Source organism: Mercenaria mercenaria, chromosome 5, assembly GCF_021730395.1.
Source record: "Mercenaria mercenaria strain notata chromosome 5, MADL_Memer_1, whole genome shotgun sequence".
NCBI classification, from domain to species: domain Eukaryota; kingdom Metazoa; phylum Mollusca; class Bivalvia; order Venerida; family Veneridae; genus Mercenaria; species Mercenaria mercenaria.
In genome coordinates this window covers 10,696,712-10,714,718 of record NC_069365.1, presented here as the reverse complement: position 1 = coordinate 10,714,718, position 18,007 = coordinate 10,696,712, and the positions used below count along the sequence as shown (strand labels likewise).

Genomic DNA, 18,007 nt, shown 5'->3' with positions numbered 1-18,007 from the left:
GAAGGGGTGGAAGGAATGGCAAAAAAAATATATCTGGCAAAAAGTTAAGAAGAAGCAAATAATTTCATTAGTCAAAATCGAATTAACAGAAAATGAATGCTTTTTTTTTTTGGGGGGGGGGGGGGGGGGGGGGGGGGGGGGACGGGCAGGGGTGCGGGTACAAAACTTTACATGTTGATTATAAATATTGAAGGAAAATTAAAAATTGAAAAAAAAAAAATGAGGGGGGGGGGAGGGGGGGGGGACAGGCGGGGGATGCATGATCGGGGTGGTGAGCATGAATGGGTGGATGAGTGAGGTGAGAGAATGGTACAACTTTGCATGTTGATAAATGTTCATGGAAGGTTTGAAAAAAAAGAAATAAAACAAGAGGGCCATGATGGCTCTATATCGCTCACCAGTTATCATTGCACTTGAGGACAAGAAGGTCCTCAGAAAAAATATATAAGTCCAAAGGACAGTAATAACAAAGGGAAGAAATTTAACCAAAAAGAAAAAAAAATTCTTACAAGGTACAGATATGTCAAAATACACCTAAAAATTGGAGGTACCATCCATGTTGTACCACAGAAAAGTGGTCTCGGTTTTTCCCTACGGCCAATAATAAAAAAGTTACTAAATATAAGCTATTTATAGTAACGTAAAAGGAAAGTAATTAAAAAATTTTTTATTGTAAGTGAACAAAAGAAGGATCTGCCAAATAAATCTGTTGACATAAATGAAATTTAAGATCAGTATCTTCATTAGTTACGGAGATACTGGTATCAAATAAAACCATAAATGAAGTCTCTATATGGCCGCAAAAGCCAAAATAGCCAATTTTGGACCTTTATGGGGCCATAACTCTGGAACCCATGATGAAATCTGACCAGGTCAAGAAAGGAACCAAGATCTTGTGGTAGACGGATAGCTCAGTGGTTTGCACACTGGCCTTCCAATCCTGAGGTCGGGGGTTCGATCCCCGGCAGCTACTCGGGAATTTTCAGAAACGCTTTTCAGTGTTTCCCACCCAACTAGAGGTGTACTTGTCAGGAACCCAGGCAAACCTTGCGTGTGTCAGTGCTATACACTGGCCACGTTAAAGAACCAGGCTGTCTATTCGCAACGAGCTAGGCTAAGTTAGCCGGACAAGCCTGAATCTGATTTCTGATCTCTCTGTCGTAAGGGCTTTGTCTCACTCTGTCCCTCAGGTCAGATCGTTCTGTGTCTGTACTAGTAGAGGATGAATTATGCTCCCTGTGTGGCTGCATTTGAACTATGTAAAGCGCCTTTGAACGTGAAACTGATCATGAAAAGGGCGCTACATAAATCTGGTATAATAATAATAATCTTGTGGTGATACAAGTTGTGTGCAAGTTTGGTTAAAATCGAATCATAAATGAAGCTGCTATTGTGCAGACAAGGTCAAAATAGCTAATTCTGGCCATTTCAGGGGCTATAACTCTAGAACCCATAATGGAATCTCGCCAATTCAAGAAAGGAACCAAGATCTTATTGTGATACAAGTTGTGTGCAAGTTTGGTTAAAATCAAATCATAAATGAAGCTGCTATTGTGAAGACAAGGTCAAAATAGCTAATTCTGGCCATTTCAGGGGCTATAACTCTAGAACCCATAACGGAATCTCGCCAATTCAAGAAAGGAACCAAGATCTTATTGTGATACAAGTTGTGTGCAAGTTTGGTTAAAATCAAATCATAAATGAAGCTGCTATTGTGCAGACAAGGTCAAAATAGCTAATTCTGGCCCTTTTAGGGGCCATAACTCTGGAACCCATAAAGGAATCTGGCCAGTTCAAGAAAGGAGCCAAGATCTTATGGTGATACAAGTTGTGTGCTAGTTTGGTAAAAATCAAATCATAAATAAAGCTGCTATTGTGCAGACAAGGTCAAAATAGCTAATTTTGGCCCTTTCAGGGGCCATAACTCTGGAACCCATAATGGGATCTAGCCAGTTCAAGAAAGGAACCGAGATCTTATGGTGATACAAGTTGTGTGCAAGTTTGGTTAAAATAAAATCATAAATGAAACCACTATCGTGCAGACAAGAAATTGTTGATGGACGCACGCACGCACGGACGGACTGACGACGGACGAAGGGTGATCACAAAAGCTCACCTTGTCACTATGTGACAGGTGAGCTAAAAAGGAATGAAAAAACATTTTTTTTTGGTGGGGGTGGGGGAGGGGTGTGACCAAGGCAAGGTGGCGACCAGGTGTGGGTACACAACTTCACATGTTTATAATAAATGTTCATGGAGGAAAAGAATGAAAGAAGTTTAATGAAATTCTTCCAATTGGTTGGTTTGTTATGTACAAATCTTTGGATTTTTAAACAATTAAAGGGCAATAACTCTATGGAAAATTAACAAATAAAAAACGAGAAAAAGATGGGCATCATCAAAGTATGTTGGTTTATATTTATTTCAAGTTTCATGAAATTCTACAAACTTGTTACTGAGAAATGGCTGCAGACATGTATTTTTCATTAAATCAAGGGCAATAACTCTAAGGGAAATTGACCAATCTAAAAACAACTTGACGGGAATTATCGCAGTATGTTGGTTCATATTTATTTCAAGTTTCATGAAATTCTACCAAGTAGTTACTGAGAAATGGCTGCGGACGGACGGACGGACTGAATGACGGACGGACGGACAACGCCATTTCAATACCCACTCCCGATTTCATCGGCGGGGGATAATCAGACTTTTAAATGAACTACATAAGTATCTTTCCTAGTTCTTATATAAACACTTCTGTTAATGTTTTGGTGAAAATATATTAAATATCTAATTAATTAACTGATATACAAAAGGAAGGATGAAATGGCAACTGCTATAACCCTTCGACAAGATGAAAAACAAAATTATCTTTTACTTGATACTTTATTGGTATACAAATTGAAGAAAAACACTAAATTACGCTGTATATATCACAGGTGACGTACGTAAAACACAGTAACTTTAACACGTATGACAGTTCATGGAGCAGTTCCAATGTAAGCATGATTTATAAATCTTAACACTAACACACACGGATATGATTTCTAAAAATGGTAATATTGTTGTGAAGAAATGTATGCTGGAGTAATGTCGTTCCGTCCGCAGGTTTATGAATTTTCAATAAGCCTTGGAAACCCCACTAAAATGCGTATTTTATTTATTTCTTTTTTTTTTTTTTTGTAAAACCACATGCGGCAACAATCTAAGGTGACGAAAAATGCTTATTTTCACTTGACAAGCATGTCCATTTGAACAGCATTTTGTTAACGACCAAATCATTTAAAATGTTGGAAGAACCCTCCAGTATTCTTCTTTGTATCAACACAGACATAATTATTATGGACTAACAGTTGGATTATTTCTGAGAAGTTTGACGTACAATTTGACGATATGGCAACAATAATTGTCCCGAAACACTAAGCCAGCAAGTGCTTTTATGGACTTAACCTATTAAGGTTTAAGAATATATAACCAAACTACAGAATATTTAGTAAACTTACAACATCTTTACCAGCATTCTACCTGTCTGTAATGTCCAATACGATTTGACACATAAAATAACCCTACAAAGTTGTTCCCTTTCAAAATGAATTTTATATGTAAAGAAAAATCAATAAGAAATTGCTTAAAACTATATTAAACCGGACATAGTTGCAAATATAACAAAACAAGGATAGCGTGCCCCCTTTTCCACAGATTTTGTCATGGTCCATTGTACAAATTGCGACGACACGTATAATAATAATTATGTTAATGACAATTTTAGTTGATATTGCTGATTTCATTCTAGTGAGAATTTACTGATGTATCTAATCAATGAACGATGTATACTCATCATACAAATTATTCTATATGCCAGAATACACGATTCTTCGTACTTTAATGTACATCGATAAAGGCAACACCAGACGTATTACATTATAATTTATTGAGGTAAAATTAAATTACATAATTATTCACCTTAGTAAGAATCAATAGTAATGACTATTTCGATGCCTGTTGACCTCATGTTTTTTAAAAATCTTTTTAAAGGGTTATATCTGCTGAAGAAGAATTAGTTACTAAGATGACCATAATAATATGCACGAATCACTACATTCATGTGTTTTGACTGCGAAATTATCACTCTTACACTGTAATAACTGGAATTCTGTTGAATGTGTCATAATGACTGAAAATAGTAAAAACATCTATAAAATATTTGTCATGTAATTTATACTTCCTTTTCACTAGTCAATACACCTTCACATGATACCAAAATTATATGAGCTTACTACAGATCAATATTTGATATTTTTTGATAGAACTTGCTTATTTGTGGACCAAATACCTTAACGCGGAACATCACTTAAACTGTTCTGCGGACAAAAGAAATGTAAAACTCATATACAAGTACTGATAAAAAATAACGTTGACTTTGTATCCAGCCTTTATAAACTTGAATGAGGGAAAACAAGAATTACATGTACATGGAATTGTTTTCAATCTTTAAAATTTATATAATCATATTGTTAGCAGTGATGTGCCATGTTAAAAACAGTCACCAACGCAAAGCCAGCGCATGGTGATCATATCTAAACTACGTTATCGACGTCGTGGCTTCAGCAGGATGATTTCATTCATTTTGTATTCAATAAAAATAAAAATAAAAATATACAAATTATAACTAGATGCTCGTTTAGAATACTGTAAGATGTACCAAAACTTATGAACAATTTCTAAGACAGGAAGCGAACCGTAAGGATTGATACTAATGTCGATTCACTGATTTTTTAAAAAAATTTGTCCCTCAACCTTTGCTGCCTTAAATCTGCGAATCGTTTATACCACCAAGACTGAGGCACGGATGACGGAACATCACTTTATCAATACATATAATTCAGTACGTGTTTACTAAAATCTCTACCGAAGTTTGCAACTACCTGATTTTATAAGCGACCCGATGACGACATAACATGCGTAACAAACAGCAATACATACCTCGTTATATCGTAAATTTCTTCCGCATCAAACATCCGAATGACGACATATTTTCATTGCACGTCAAACAGATGTCTAACTATAATTTGTCTTAATTTCTAGAAAATCTTTTGACTATCAGTGAGAATATTAGCAGGCAAATTCAAATCGTCACAGATAAAAATGCGACAGCGTCAATTATGCGTTGCCTAAGCAAACATTCTATGCGCGTCACATTTGAAGGAAAATGTTACAAAAATGGTATGAAGAAATTACACAAATTGCGAATGATATGTCAATGTTATTCTTCATAATTGCATTTCACGTTGCTTTCGACAGCAAAATCTACGTTACGTTTTGAGCAGCTCTCGTATAAAAACAGTTAGGAAACTGGACAAGAGCTGTCTGTTGACAGCGCGTTCGACTATTCGAAGAATTGATGGAAGTATGGGGTGTCAAAATATCATATTACCAGAAATGTTCAGACAATGTACCTGTATTTGTGGGCCTGTATAAGTCTTGCACTTCATGGCAATGTGTGACCGTGATAGCAAGTGTTCAAAGTTTCAAAGCTATATATCAAATATGGAATGATAGGCGAACCTTAAGTTATTTCTATGTCAAAAAAATGGCCATAACTGAGCTGAAGTCCTTGTCCTAGTTATAGGCTATGATGGTTAACAAGTGGTCAAAGTTTCAAAGCGATATGACAAACAGGTTATGGACTAATATGGACTGGCATGAAAAATTTAACTGATTTTCAAGTCCAAAAAGGATCATAATTCAGCCAAAATAGTTGACAAAATTATGTACTTTTGCCTACAGATGGAGATCATGACGATAAACAAGTGTTCAAAGTTTCAAAGCTACACGTCAAACAGTTTTGACAAAACGTTGACTTATATGAAAACCGAACCAATTTCCAATTAAATTGAGCACCGCCGTGCGGGTGCAGACGCTCATCTGATTTTTTTTGTCTCTGTATAACAGAAATACTGCCCTACCCATGATTTTCTAAGGGGCTCTAATTCTTGCAAAAAGCACTATAGTGTTACGATACTTCCTGTGCAGAGTCAGCTTTTAATGGCGAATAACTGCTCCAAGTTTTGAATCAATAGCTTTAACCGTTAAAGAGGAATGTTGACCTAAATGCAAAACTTAACCAAAAAATCTGACATTTTCTAAGTCCAAAAGGGGTCTAATTCTTGCAAAAAGCGGGATGGAGTTATGTTTCTTGCTGTGCAGAATCAGCTTTTCATGGTGAACAAGTCTTGCAAGTTTTAAAGCAAGAGCTTTGATAGTTGAGGAGAAACGCTAGCCTAAACACAAAACTTAACCAAGAAATCTGGTTTCTAAGTCCAAAAGGGGCCATAACTCATGCAAAAAGCAGGATGGAGTTATGTTGCTTGCTGTACAGAGTCAGCTGTTAATGGTAAACAAGTGTTGCAAGTTTTAAAGCAATAGCTTTGATAGTTTAGGAGAAAAGCTGACCTAAACATAAAACTTAATCAGGCAACGCCAACGCCGACGCCGACGTCGACCAAGTGATGACAATAACAATAAGTTTTGACAAAACGTGGACTTGTTCGGCAACTGAGCCCATTTCAAAGTCCAAAAAGGGCAATAATTCAGCCAAAATAGTTGACAAGAGTTATGTACTCTTGCCTACAGATGAAGATCAAATGATTAACAAGTGTTCAGTTTAAAAGTCACATGTCAAATAGTTTTGACAAAACGTGGACTTGTTCGAAAACTGTACCAATTTCCAAGTACAAAAAGGGCCATAATTCAGCCAAAACGGTTGACAGAGTAATGAGCTCTTGCCTTCAGATAAAGACTGTTATAATAAATAAGTGATAAAAGTTTCAAAGCCATATGTCAAACATTTTGCAAAAATATGAACTGGTGTGAAAAACTTAACCAAGATTTGTAAGTTAAAAGGGGCAATTATTCAGACAAAATCCTTGATGGGGTTAAGTACTCTTGCTTAAAACTGGACACGGTGATGGTACACAAGTGTTTTGTCAAAATGTGGACTGGTACGAAAAACTTTACCAAAGTGTGATGGACACCCTTGGTGAGTAGGATAGCTCTACTTATTCTTCGAATAGTAACAATTTAGCTTTATGTGCTTCTGATAAAATAAAAGAAAACAACATGATCAGAAGAAGACATAGTTACAAGGAAACACAGCACTTGACAAAACGTTACTTCATTAACAGGAACCAACAAAAGGCACTTGTTTACAAACATTAAGTATAACTGATACAAAATGATTAACAAATAAAATAGCGTATATGAAACAGTAAAACTAGGTATGTATAATAAAAGTTATCACTAAATTTTCTTTAGAATAAACAGCTTATCAAAATTCTTATTAAGCAATGGTCATTTCTACATATCACAAATCTTGCAACGCAAAATGTGTCTTTACACTAAAAATATTCCTTTGTTTAAACATCTAACTGCTGAACAAAGACCCGATTTCAGTTTCACAATTTCTTTCTTTTTTTTTTAAATTAAGTACACCGTAACATAACTGGGTATATTGTATGTTTGTCATAAACTCGAAAGACGCCCATAAATGGAATATAATCTCTGAAAGTCAAGTTGTTTCAAGACTGGGCAAGTTTTTCACGGCCGCTGTCTTTTTTATTGGACCCTTCTTTGGATCGATTATTCGTTGGTCCTCTGGTATATTGCTGAAAATACAGGAAGAATGTGGCGTTACGCAACAATTGTAACATGATTAAATATTTCATAGAAATTCGTAGATTCACAATAAAAACATTATTGATAGAGAAAACAGATGAAAATATATTTACATTTAGTCAAAAATTACTGCTATAGTATAATTATATTTAAGAAGACAGCACAACGTTTTCAATCACTGGGTTTCTTTAATTTATATTTTACAAAGGAGAATGAAAGGTCTAAAATCATAAGTTTCATGAGTAACAACCCTGACCACCAACATCCCAAAAAAACCCCAACCCGTTCCAAGTTTGCAACACAAACAAAACATAAATTGCTGCATTCATTTCGTTTTAGAAGTTGGTTAACTGACTTTAAAAACCCATCAGGCTAGACCAGTGCGCTCTCTGTAATGATATAGCAAAAACGTAAATCTGAAATCATTTGTTTTCCATCTCTTGTTTCGTTCGTGAAACTTTGTTTTTTTTGTGGGGAATATGCACGTGCAGTTGTTTTGGACAGGTTAACAACCGCCTTTACATAACCATAAGATAATAATGAATCCCATTTGTTGAAACTGAAACTAGTGGTGTTAAGGTGTTAATATGCTTAAGTATTTGCGTACAAAAATAAAATTGTTAATTATAAATTAAACTGTTTCCTTTTGATTTTGAAGGCATTTATAGATAAATCAATCTTCATCACGACTTGTACTAACTACATATATCTTAATCCTGGTCGAGAACGGTCTCATTTTACAACATTTGTTTTAAACTTGGAGACAAATGTCTCACATTCTAGTATGATCTTAATTACATACCCACAGTAAAAGATGCATGAAATTCAATTTAAAGTTAAAAGATTCGTTGCAAAAAACGTTTGGTGCAGAACATTTAACCTCACACATGCATAAAGGGCTACACTGAAAACAGTCATGTTACAGTTTGTCTGACATACAAAAAGTGAGTGTAGAAAATTCAGACTCCATAGTGACATTCTATTTAGCTTTCAGACTTCTGATGGTTTTGCCCGATTTTCTTGTGAATGCGGACTTTACGTCCTCCTTTTTGCCGAAAAACTGAGCAAGAAATTCTTCATTTCTGAAATCAAACAGTCGACAGTATTTAGTGAAATACTGTTTTCATTCAATCTGCAAGCATTGTAAACAGTTTGTAACAAAGTAACGACTTTAAAAAAAGACTTCCCGATACATTACTTATATCAAAAATGTAATTTAAGTCTTGTACATGTTTTATATAGTGTACATCATATGAATACACAAACAGTTTGTATTATTTGTAATTGTGAATAATTCTTTTCCGTTGCCCTTGCTGTTCTAAAGAAAATAGAATCTTTCGAAAAGGGTAAGATGCAGTTACTTTGTAATATGACTGTTTACAGCGCGTTCCTATGTACAGCATGACAAACAGCTTCAGTATAAGCTGTGCTTTATACGCCCGCTTCCAAGCTTCATGGCATTCTAAGATTCTAACAGGCTGGAATCTATTTTAATTAAATAAAAACTGTGATGCAAAAGCTTGATCGAATAAGAGCAGTACAATTGACACAAAATGTGTGAAAACTGTCTTTATTACTTATTACATTATACCTTAAAGCTAAAAGTTGAGATGCTGAGATTCGTTACTGAATGTCCGGTATAGCTAATAGGTCACAAAGTCGTGGTCAACGCCACTACTATATCCAACAACTTCAAAAACAAGTCATCTGCCGGCCATGTTCAACCTGACTATGAAATTTTAGATTCAAGAACTAACTAATAGAAAATCAGTTTTCAGCTTAAGGTCACTTCGACCTAGACCAACCAACCTTAAAATCGATAGGGGACCCCTCAAGCTGACTGAGGAATGTAACATCCCTTAGTTGAAGCGCTCTTTCAGAAATCAATTTTCAGCTCAAGGTCACCATGACCTTGACCTGCAAGAAACCAAGTTCAAAATAGATTTCGGACACCTGCCAGTCAAGTCTGAAGTTTCTGCGCAGAAGCACTTTCCAGTTATCGATCTGAAACTCTTTTTCAGCTCAATGTTGCTTTGATATTAACCTTTGAGCAACCGAACTTAAAATAAAAGTGTAGACAGGACATCTGTTGGTCACTAACAAACTGCATATCAAGTTGGAGGTACTGCGCCAAACGTGTTTCAGTTATTGATAAGATACCAGTTTTCAGATCAACACTTGATCTTGAGCTCTGAGCAACCGACGTCAAAATCAATACCGGACATAGACTACGACCAACTAGCCTACTAAGTTTGAGGTTCTAGCTTTTAATAAATATGCGTTTTGGAATTAAACCGATGCTGATCTTAATTGGTTTAAATTGTCGGAAAATGAAACTGACAGGACAAAATTTAACCTGGTCTTACATACATCAATAGCAAGTACTGCATTTATAATTGCACTATTACAAATCTGAAGTCAGTATAAAATGTATCCAGGATTTAGTTTAGACATTTGGCGGAAAGACTTGCTGTTAATTAATCAAGTTTGACAAATGTTGTTTTCTTAAACGCCAAGATAGGATATGGCATGTTAACAGGTCTGTTTACCAACACACTCTTGGACAATAATGTCTGTTCACGTTTCATGTCATTGTAGAATCTATCTTCACAAATTCAATAAAATTATAACGGGCGTATAAATAGCATCATTCTCTGAACAGGTTGTCACGCAAAATAGGGTGCTATATCTTTAAGTAATCGACAGCTCAAAATGTACCTAATACTGGCAACACGAGAACCCATATTAGAGTGTGGGTTGAACGAATTTTGACTTCGTTTACCAAACCTGGAACTATATTAATGTTTAATATTGAATTTAAAATTGCTTTCAAATTTCAAGGGTTATATGCTCATCCAAAATGTATAGAAAATGCAAGCTAATAAAGATAAGCGTAGAAAATTAGCCAGCAAAGATTTGATGACTTAACACTGAACAACTTTTGAATTCGTTTATATTTATATTTACTTAACATTCTGCATTAAATCAATTCTTCGACCAAATACTGCGACAACTAAACCACCATTGTAATTTTAATAAACTGAATGATTGACCTTCTTACTGCAGAAGAACTCCATAATTAAGTCGATGCATTCAAATAAAAAAGAGGCCCAAATGGGCTAAGTCATCCGCCCGAGGAAGACTGTCATCTTTACTTGCATCTGACCATTTGGTGAGCATCCGTAACTGCTACTTTATAAGTTTTCTTTTTTAATGTTGCAGCCATAAAAACAGCAAAGCGGAACCATTTAAACAAATCAAGTGGTTCAAGAGAAAAAATCAATTAATCTGTTTTAATTTTGAACTATAGCTTCCCCTAAACCGGGACAAACAGAATCATTAAGAGAAGACCATACAACAATTGCTGCAGGTCAAATAAAACTATGTGAACAAACGTTTGGGAAAGGACCTTACAATTATGCTACAAACCAATTTTAGTGATTATCCACCAAGTTGTTCATTAGAAAGTGTTTAAACCTTTTTCTTTTCTTAGGTCTGGCTGCCCATATACGGGGCCAGGCAGAAGTGTTTGAACAAACTTCAGAGAAACACCTTACACAGATACTTCGGACCAAGTGCACTGATCACCAGCAGTGGTTCATAAAGAAGTTTTTTATTAATGTAAACTCTGACGCTCCCCTTAAAGAAACATTGCTTTAAACCATTAGAGAGATCCGTGTAAGGATGTTGCAGTCCACGTTCGGTGAAGATCTATCATGTGGTTTGTGAAAGGCTGTTGAAAGATTTTTTTATTACTTTTAGTTCTGGCGGTCTCTAAAAGGGGCCAAGCAAAACCATTTGAATAAACTTGATAGTGTCCAATGCCAGGATGTTACAAACTAAGTGGGGTGTTACTCTAACCAGGAATTGCAGAGATAATGTCTATCTATATCTGACTAGCAAAACATGATGGTGCAGGACAAAGGTCGCAGGCCACATAACTCCAGACGATGGATGCCAGACCACCCACCTATACTTCTAATAGCTCATCCTAAACAAAATTAGAGCTAAAAATGAAATATCAGGACAAAACGCAATTCATTTTCTATTTCTTTACTTCCTAACTCCTTTATCTGTCTTCTGATAGACATTACTCTAAACGCTCCGTTTATACAAACGACGAACTTCAAAGTTACTCTTTCTAATGACAAAGCATTTTAATATATTAGTGTTATTTCAAACAATTATCATCAAAACACCAAACCGTTTAACAACTTTCAGTAGTTTCCTATAAACTATACAGCTAATAGATAGACTAGTTAACCACTGCGCCCATAGAAGTCAACACTTCGTAATAATGATATAAATATCTAACCCTGATTTGCTTCTTTAACCTGAAAACAAAACTGTACTCATATTACGTTTACATCCTCGTTTTCGGCTGTCATCGTTTCAATTAAAAACATTGTATTGCATTCTTTTTTTTTTTAATTTCTAGTAACACTTATAACCAACAGATTTTGTACAATACTACTGGAAAGTACGTAAATCAAATCAAAACAGCAAAGCTTGAACAAATTGTCCATGACATGAAAATCTGTTACCACAGAAATTCAAAAAAAAGTTTTACCTCTCAAGAACAGAATCAAACCGAGTCTGCTATTATTATTCTTGGTTGCATTTTATGCTTCCAATGGATCTTTCTATAGATTTTATTTATTTTCTTACTAAGACGAATAATATATCATGAACTAAAAAAACAAACAAATCTGAAACCCTAATCAAAACATTATTATGTCATTAATTCATAACCCATTCAGGAGGACCCAGCATCAATGAACTGCTGTCAAATACATTGAAACAGAGCTTATACAATCTGATAGCAGCTCGAAATCATGCATCACTTACATCATTATCGTCGGTTTGACAGAAAAATAAATAATTTAGTACGATATTATTTTATGTTAAGAAGCTCTCATGCTGAATTTTAACTGCATATAAAAACATCAAACCAAACTGAGTCAACGGTAGTATTCATCTTTGCACTGACACCGGGCGTATTTGGAATCGTCTATTATTTACTAACAAATACTGTGTAATTTCTACGAGTGAAATTAGTATATGTAACTTTCAGCTCCAATTTTTACTTATTAACAATTAACGACGACATGGTCACATGCGAGAAAAAATTTTGATTTTCAGAGGTAAAGGACACAATTGTAGGTAAACAATTGTTCATTTAACTTGAAAAAACTTAACCAAAGAACATTTAAACTGCTTACACCTGAAAGACACTTGTGCATTTTAATACTGAATGTGGTATGTTTCAACTAAAGAAGTACACATATGTACTAGTGCTGAAGAAAAAAGGACAAGTATAAGGTAGCTTTTTATCCATATGCATTAAATATTTCAGAACAATAACGATTCAAATCGTTACTGCTTGACCTGAAGCTACATGCGTTCATATTATGTTGAATACCTCCATCTTTACTTTACTGTTTACATTGACAAGAAACCAGTTACCATCCGACGTCATGTATCAAATATTTCTAACAACTATTGTATAAACTGCAAATCAAACGAAGCTAAAAAAATATTTATGCCGTAATAGGAATTCATCAGCAAAAATAAAACTGCAAATCGCATGCAAAATTCAGTAAGCGTAGAATTAAAACATGATGGCGTTACAGCAATACCTATAATCATTCGAAGCTCTTGAGGTTTGTGAAATTTTGCTAGATACATTAGCCATCCTTGATGTGTATTTTGTCTCCCTCAGCTCTTTGTCAGGCGTTGGATGGTGTCTCATTTTATATCTTTCAGTATAACTATCAGTTAAACAAGTGTTTTGAACGGCGGTGATTGAATGAAAGATAAACGTTTAAACGTGTCCCATGCACTTTAAAGATACTAAAAGCAGTATAAATATCCCAATGTCTTAGTCACACTTTCCAATAATGATTTGAAGTTCATCACAGTAATTAATCATATCTCCGAATAAAATAAAGGAATATCAAATACTTAACATAAGTGAATCAATTATTGTATATATACATACAAAGGAAAGAAAACAATGTACATCGTTACATACCCAAGAAGTCTTGGTGATCTTGAATATTCTTCAACTTCACGTTGCTGCAGATTAACGGCTGCCCGCTGCCGTGCCTTATTACCGTCTATATTTCCTTTAGTGGAATTAATTTCTACAACATACTGCTTTCTTTCGTCATTTGCCTTGTGGTATGCCTAAGATTAAAGAAAGAGTAACAAGAGTCAAGTGCATCTATTAGGCATCGTTTATTTCAAGTCTAACCTAAAGAGAACAGCTTGTCTATAATTGAAAAAAAAATCTACCACATTTTGGCTTGGGTGATTCCAATACTTCCGTTTTAACAGCTTTGGCTATTGTTTGATCACCCCTTGGATATGGTTCCTGCTTTTACATTTTGTCTTTTGGTAGTTTCTGTGATATGCAGGCTCTATAACCACAACCTCTCTCTAAATCCCAGGTTGCTTAGTTCTGCTCACTATTTTCTCGTTTAGGACAAAGCCATTACTTTAACTGGGAATCATACGCCGCTTTTCATGGAATTCTAAAGGTTCCATGTGCACCGTTCCGTGAATACATCTGCGGATGTCTCTATATTATATTCGCGTACTTGTGGCATGTGTAAATGTCGAGTTCTGCTCAAACCGGGGCTAGAGGGCATGGACGCTAGCTTGCATTTCCACTACCGTCCATAAACAGGCTCAATCAAAGCGAGCCTGCAAACTTTACGTTTATGTCGTGTTTGGGCGACCTGTGGTTTTCCACTTTATATATTTAAAAACACCAAACTCTTTTCTTTTTGTCTGTGCCTAATATAAACATGAGGTAAATGTAACGCTGATACATAGCGGTTAGTGTAACGCCAGCGGGCATATATGAAGCTATTACGCACTTTATAGACACATAGGTTTTCAGAACACAAAATATAATTATCTTCTTACAAACCTTGGACTCTTGGTCTAAGCGCCATTCAAGATCCCGAAGCTGGTTAAACAACATGTTCTTCTCTTTTTCCATAGTTTTCACCATTGCTGGGTTTGCCTACATAGTAAAAAAAGACAAACAAAAATATATACTTCCACGAGTGATTCCCCGCGTCTGAATTATAAGCAATTCTTTTTCATACAGCGTAACATTCTATTGCTTTAAATACATATTGTTGGTAAACTAAGTGTTAAAAATATATACAATGTAGATGATAACCGTTAGTTTGTTTATAACCAGTAAAGCGTCCCAAAAAGGATGTGACGATAAATATATATATATGGGTTTGGTATTCAAAATTTACTAAAAAGAAAACAATACGCAAAATACGATGCCAAAGACTCCTTTGTTTTTCAGGGTAAATAAATAAAAACAAACATATACATTTAAATTCTTTGTTTCGAATTTCAAATATTTAAATGGTTAATAAACAGTATAAAAGCAAAATAATATTATGCAAGGTGACATTTGTCGATGCTAAACTTTGAAAGTATTTTCAGAGAACAAGAGCTGTATAATGGCAGCACGCTCGACTCTATTTCAGCCTTTTCCACATAATACCAGCTTATATCCAAAAGCTTTATCAAAATACTTTGTTGAAAAAGAGGCATAATTTTGTAAACCAAAGACACGGAGACTGGTTTAGAAACCTGCCTACATGCACAATATTTGTTGCGGACAAAGACGAACAGATAACAAAAATGTCTCTACTATTAGAAGTCGAACTAACATGCAACGTTGTTAACATGGTCTGCAGAGGTTGATTTAAATTAAAATACGGAAAATATTCCGGGCGCAGCTAGCCCAATGTTTTTTTTAAGATGACAGGATCTCACCTATAGTATTTTAAAGTTGGTCCATGAAAAGTATTTTCTCACGACTGAAGTTAAAGACAGGATGAGCGTGAGGTAGGCATGCCCAAAACGTATTTAAACCCAATTTCCTTTCTGTACAAATATTAAACACTATACTGTAAACGTAGAAATGTTCGCGAGAGTTTAGTTTTCGCTATATTCGCGAGGTTCCTTACTGCAAATGAAGCAAATTCGTCATTTCACAAACCCAAATAGAAACCGTCATATTTACAAAAATCGACTATGTCTAGTGTTTCCGTAATAAGTAAAGGATAGTGTTGAATTTGAAGAGAACAAACAACATAACTTTTTAATTTAGTATATACTCATTTGTTTTAGCTCGATTGTGATGAAAGCTTCAAGCTTACTGGAACCACTCGAGTCCGCTTCCTGGAAAAACCAGTACCGGTGTCATATGAGAAGTCATGGTCGTGCCCCAGTGGGACTCGAACCCACGACCGCTCGACGCTCGATTGAGCGGCCGACACTTTATTAACTTAGAACGATATGATAACTGTGTTTAATCTAACAAATATTGACATCTCTTCCCCTGAATATAGATTATATCGAGGGTTCAACGCAATTAGGGCGTATCTACATATTATATGTAGATACGCCCTTATTGCGTTGAACCCTCGATATGTAAAACTGTGTTTGTTACAGGTACATAAACATTACAGAACATAGGTTAATTTTTTCTAGAAATTGAACTGAAGTCCCTTTTAAATGTATACAGTCGTAAAGGTTATAGGAAATTTACAGTTAATAGCGATCCATCTTTATGGTAGACAGTCTCAAGGTAACGCTTTACTATGTGTAATTACTTCTTAAAAGCCGAACTAAGAAGATTAACTTTTTTTACCATTTCGCGAATATAAATCCTCGCGAACATACTCGATATTTCTAATTCGCGAATTTTTGACCCAGCGAACGTATGAACTTTATCAGTAGCTATTTAATGACAGTATATGTGATAACGTACAATACATTTTTTGTTGACAGAGAACTATAAAACTTAGCGTGAAGGCCCGAGCCTAAGATACATAATTTAAAGACTCATAATGCGGTATAGAAGTACTTCCGTGTCGTTGTATCCTAGAAAGTAGTTCTTTGAAATTTTGAAGTTCCCAATTTAACGCTATCCCTACTATGACATGTTAAATTCCAAATGTATTTATTGATACTGTGTACATTTTTTGTCATTTCTGATGTCTTTAACAGTTGTTTTATGTGTGGTTTTCAGGATTACATTTCTGTGCGGAAGGATTAAAAAACTACACCAGACTGGTGGCCATGACAGATGCCAGTGGGAAATTTAAACATGGACTAGATATTTTGATGTGTAGCAAAAAACTTCATCGTTGATGGTGGTGTTTTTCTGTGATATATTGACTGGGATAGTATTACTCTTCAGAAATACAGAGCTGTCAATGCTGCAATTTTGTTGTGAAATTCACAATCCATGTCCAAATGTGCTTGTTTTACTATACAGCAAAGAAGGAGAAATTGTACCGGGCCGACACCTTAAATACTGTTTCATTAATTGTTTTCTCGTATATTTGCCAAAGGTTTGAATATCTATAAACATACTAAAAAATAAAGTGACCATATACTGGTCAAATTACCTCCCTTTGTGGCTCTAATGTATTAGATCATGTGTAATATTAAAGTGATTTTAAACCATGTAATAATGCATAACATCTATTTGGATAGCTGTTTTAGCTGTTTTTATCATAAAATTAAAGCCTTGTTGAACTTTAAATTTTATAAAGTAACGATATTATAAAAACAAACATGGGAAGATATCTTTGATACTGGGTTAACTTGTGATTGGAAAGTATAGTACTCACTAAAATGTAATCAGTAAAACAAAACAACCATATAACCAAAAATAATCTGAACATCAAATCATATAAATGTGTGAATTACGAAGTATTTGCCATAATAGGGCAAGGTTTTTGTATACCTCTTTAAGCTAACATATAGGTGTTAATTATTTCCATAATAGAGTTCAAATGATCGCAAATGGACCATTTCATAGCTATATACGGCCTCATTACGACTTTAGGAAAGAAAAAAAACACACTGAAAATTCTACATTTTGAAATATTAACAAGAGTTGTCCAGAGGACAGCGCACTCGACAATTCGACAGCTTTATTGTCGGATAAGGGACATAATGTGACAAGACTTACGTGGCTCAGTTTTTGTAACAAATTCATTACATATGGCAATGATAATATAACTTGTACGCAAAACTTTAAACACATTTTATAAGACACAAGGGCAATAAATAGAATTAAGTTCAAGACAGAGTTCTCTGACTTGAGTATGTAAGTACATTTGATGAGAAATGTCGTTTTTAGCTGATACTTAGTACTTTATCCATTTTTAGTCGAAAAAGGGTCATTACTTGAATTTAATTCATATATGTATTGTCTAAAGTAGCAATTCCAGTAGAATTGATGACTGGCAAGCATTGTGTTGTTTCAATTCAATACATA

General features: G+C 34.9%; 1 protein-coding gene across 49 annotated transcripts in view; it reads right to left on the bottom strand.

Annotated features, from left to right (window-relative positions):
* Positions 1-2,867: 2,867 nt before the first annotated feature.
* LOC123556437 (coiled-coil domain-containing protein 169-like) overlaps positions 2,868-18,007 on the bottom strand; it is a 41,048-nt gene continuing 25,908 nt past the window's right edge. For 44 of the 49 annotated variants that reach the window (XM_045347122.2, XM_045347127.2, XM_045347133.2 and 41 more), the window contains 4 exons: positions 14,612-14,707; positions 13,709-13,863; positions 13,314-13,445; positions 2,868-7,664 (listed from right to left, as the gene is read on the bottom strand). In XM_045347122.2, coding sequence (XP_045203057.1) covers positions 7,568-7,664; positions 13,314-13,445; positions 13,709-13,863; positions 14,612-14,707 — 480 coding nt within the window. In that variant the 3' untranslated portion in view covers positions 2,868-7,567. Of the gene's footprint in view, positions 7,665-8,613; positions 8,757-10,392; positions 10,468-11,989; positions 12,009-13,313; positions 13,446-13,708; positions 13,864-14,611; positions 14,708-18,007 lie in introns of all 49 variants that reach the window. The other 5 variants (XM_045347144.2, XM_045347124.2, XM_045347113.2 and 2 more) reach the window with 5 other exon arrangements.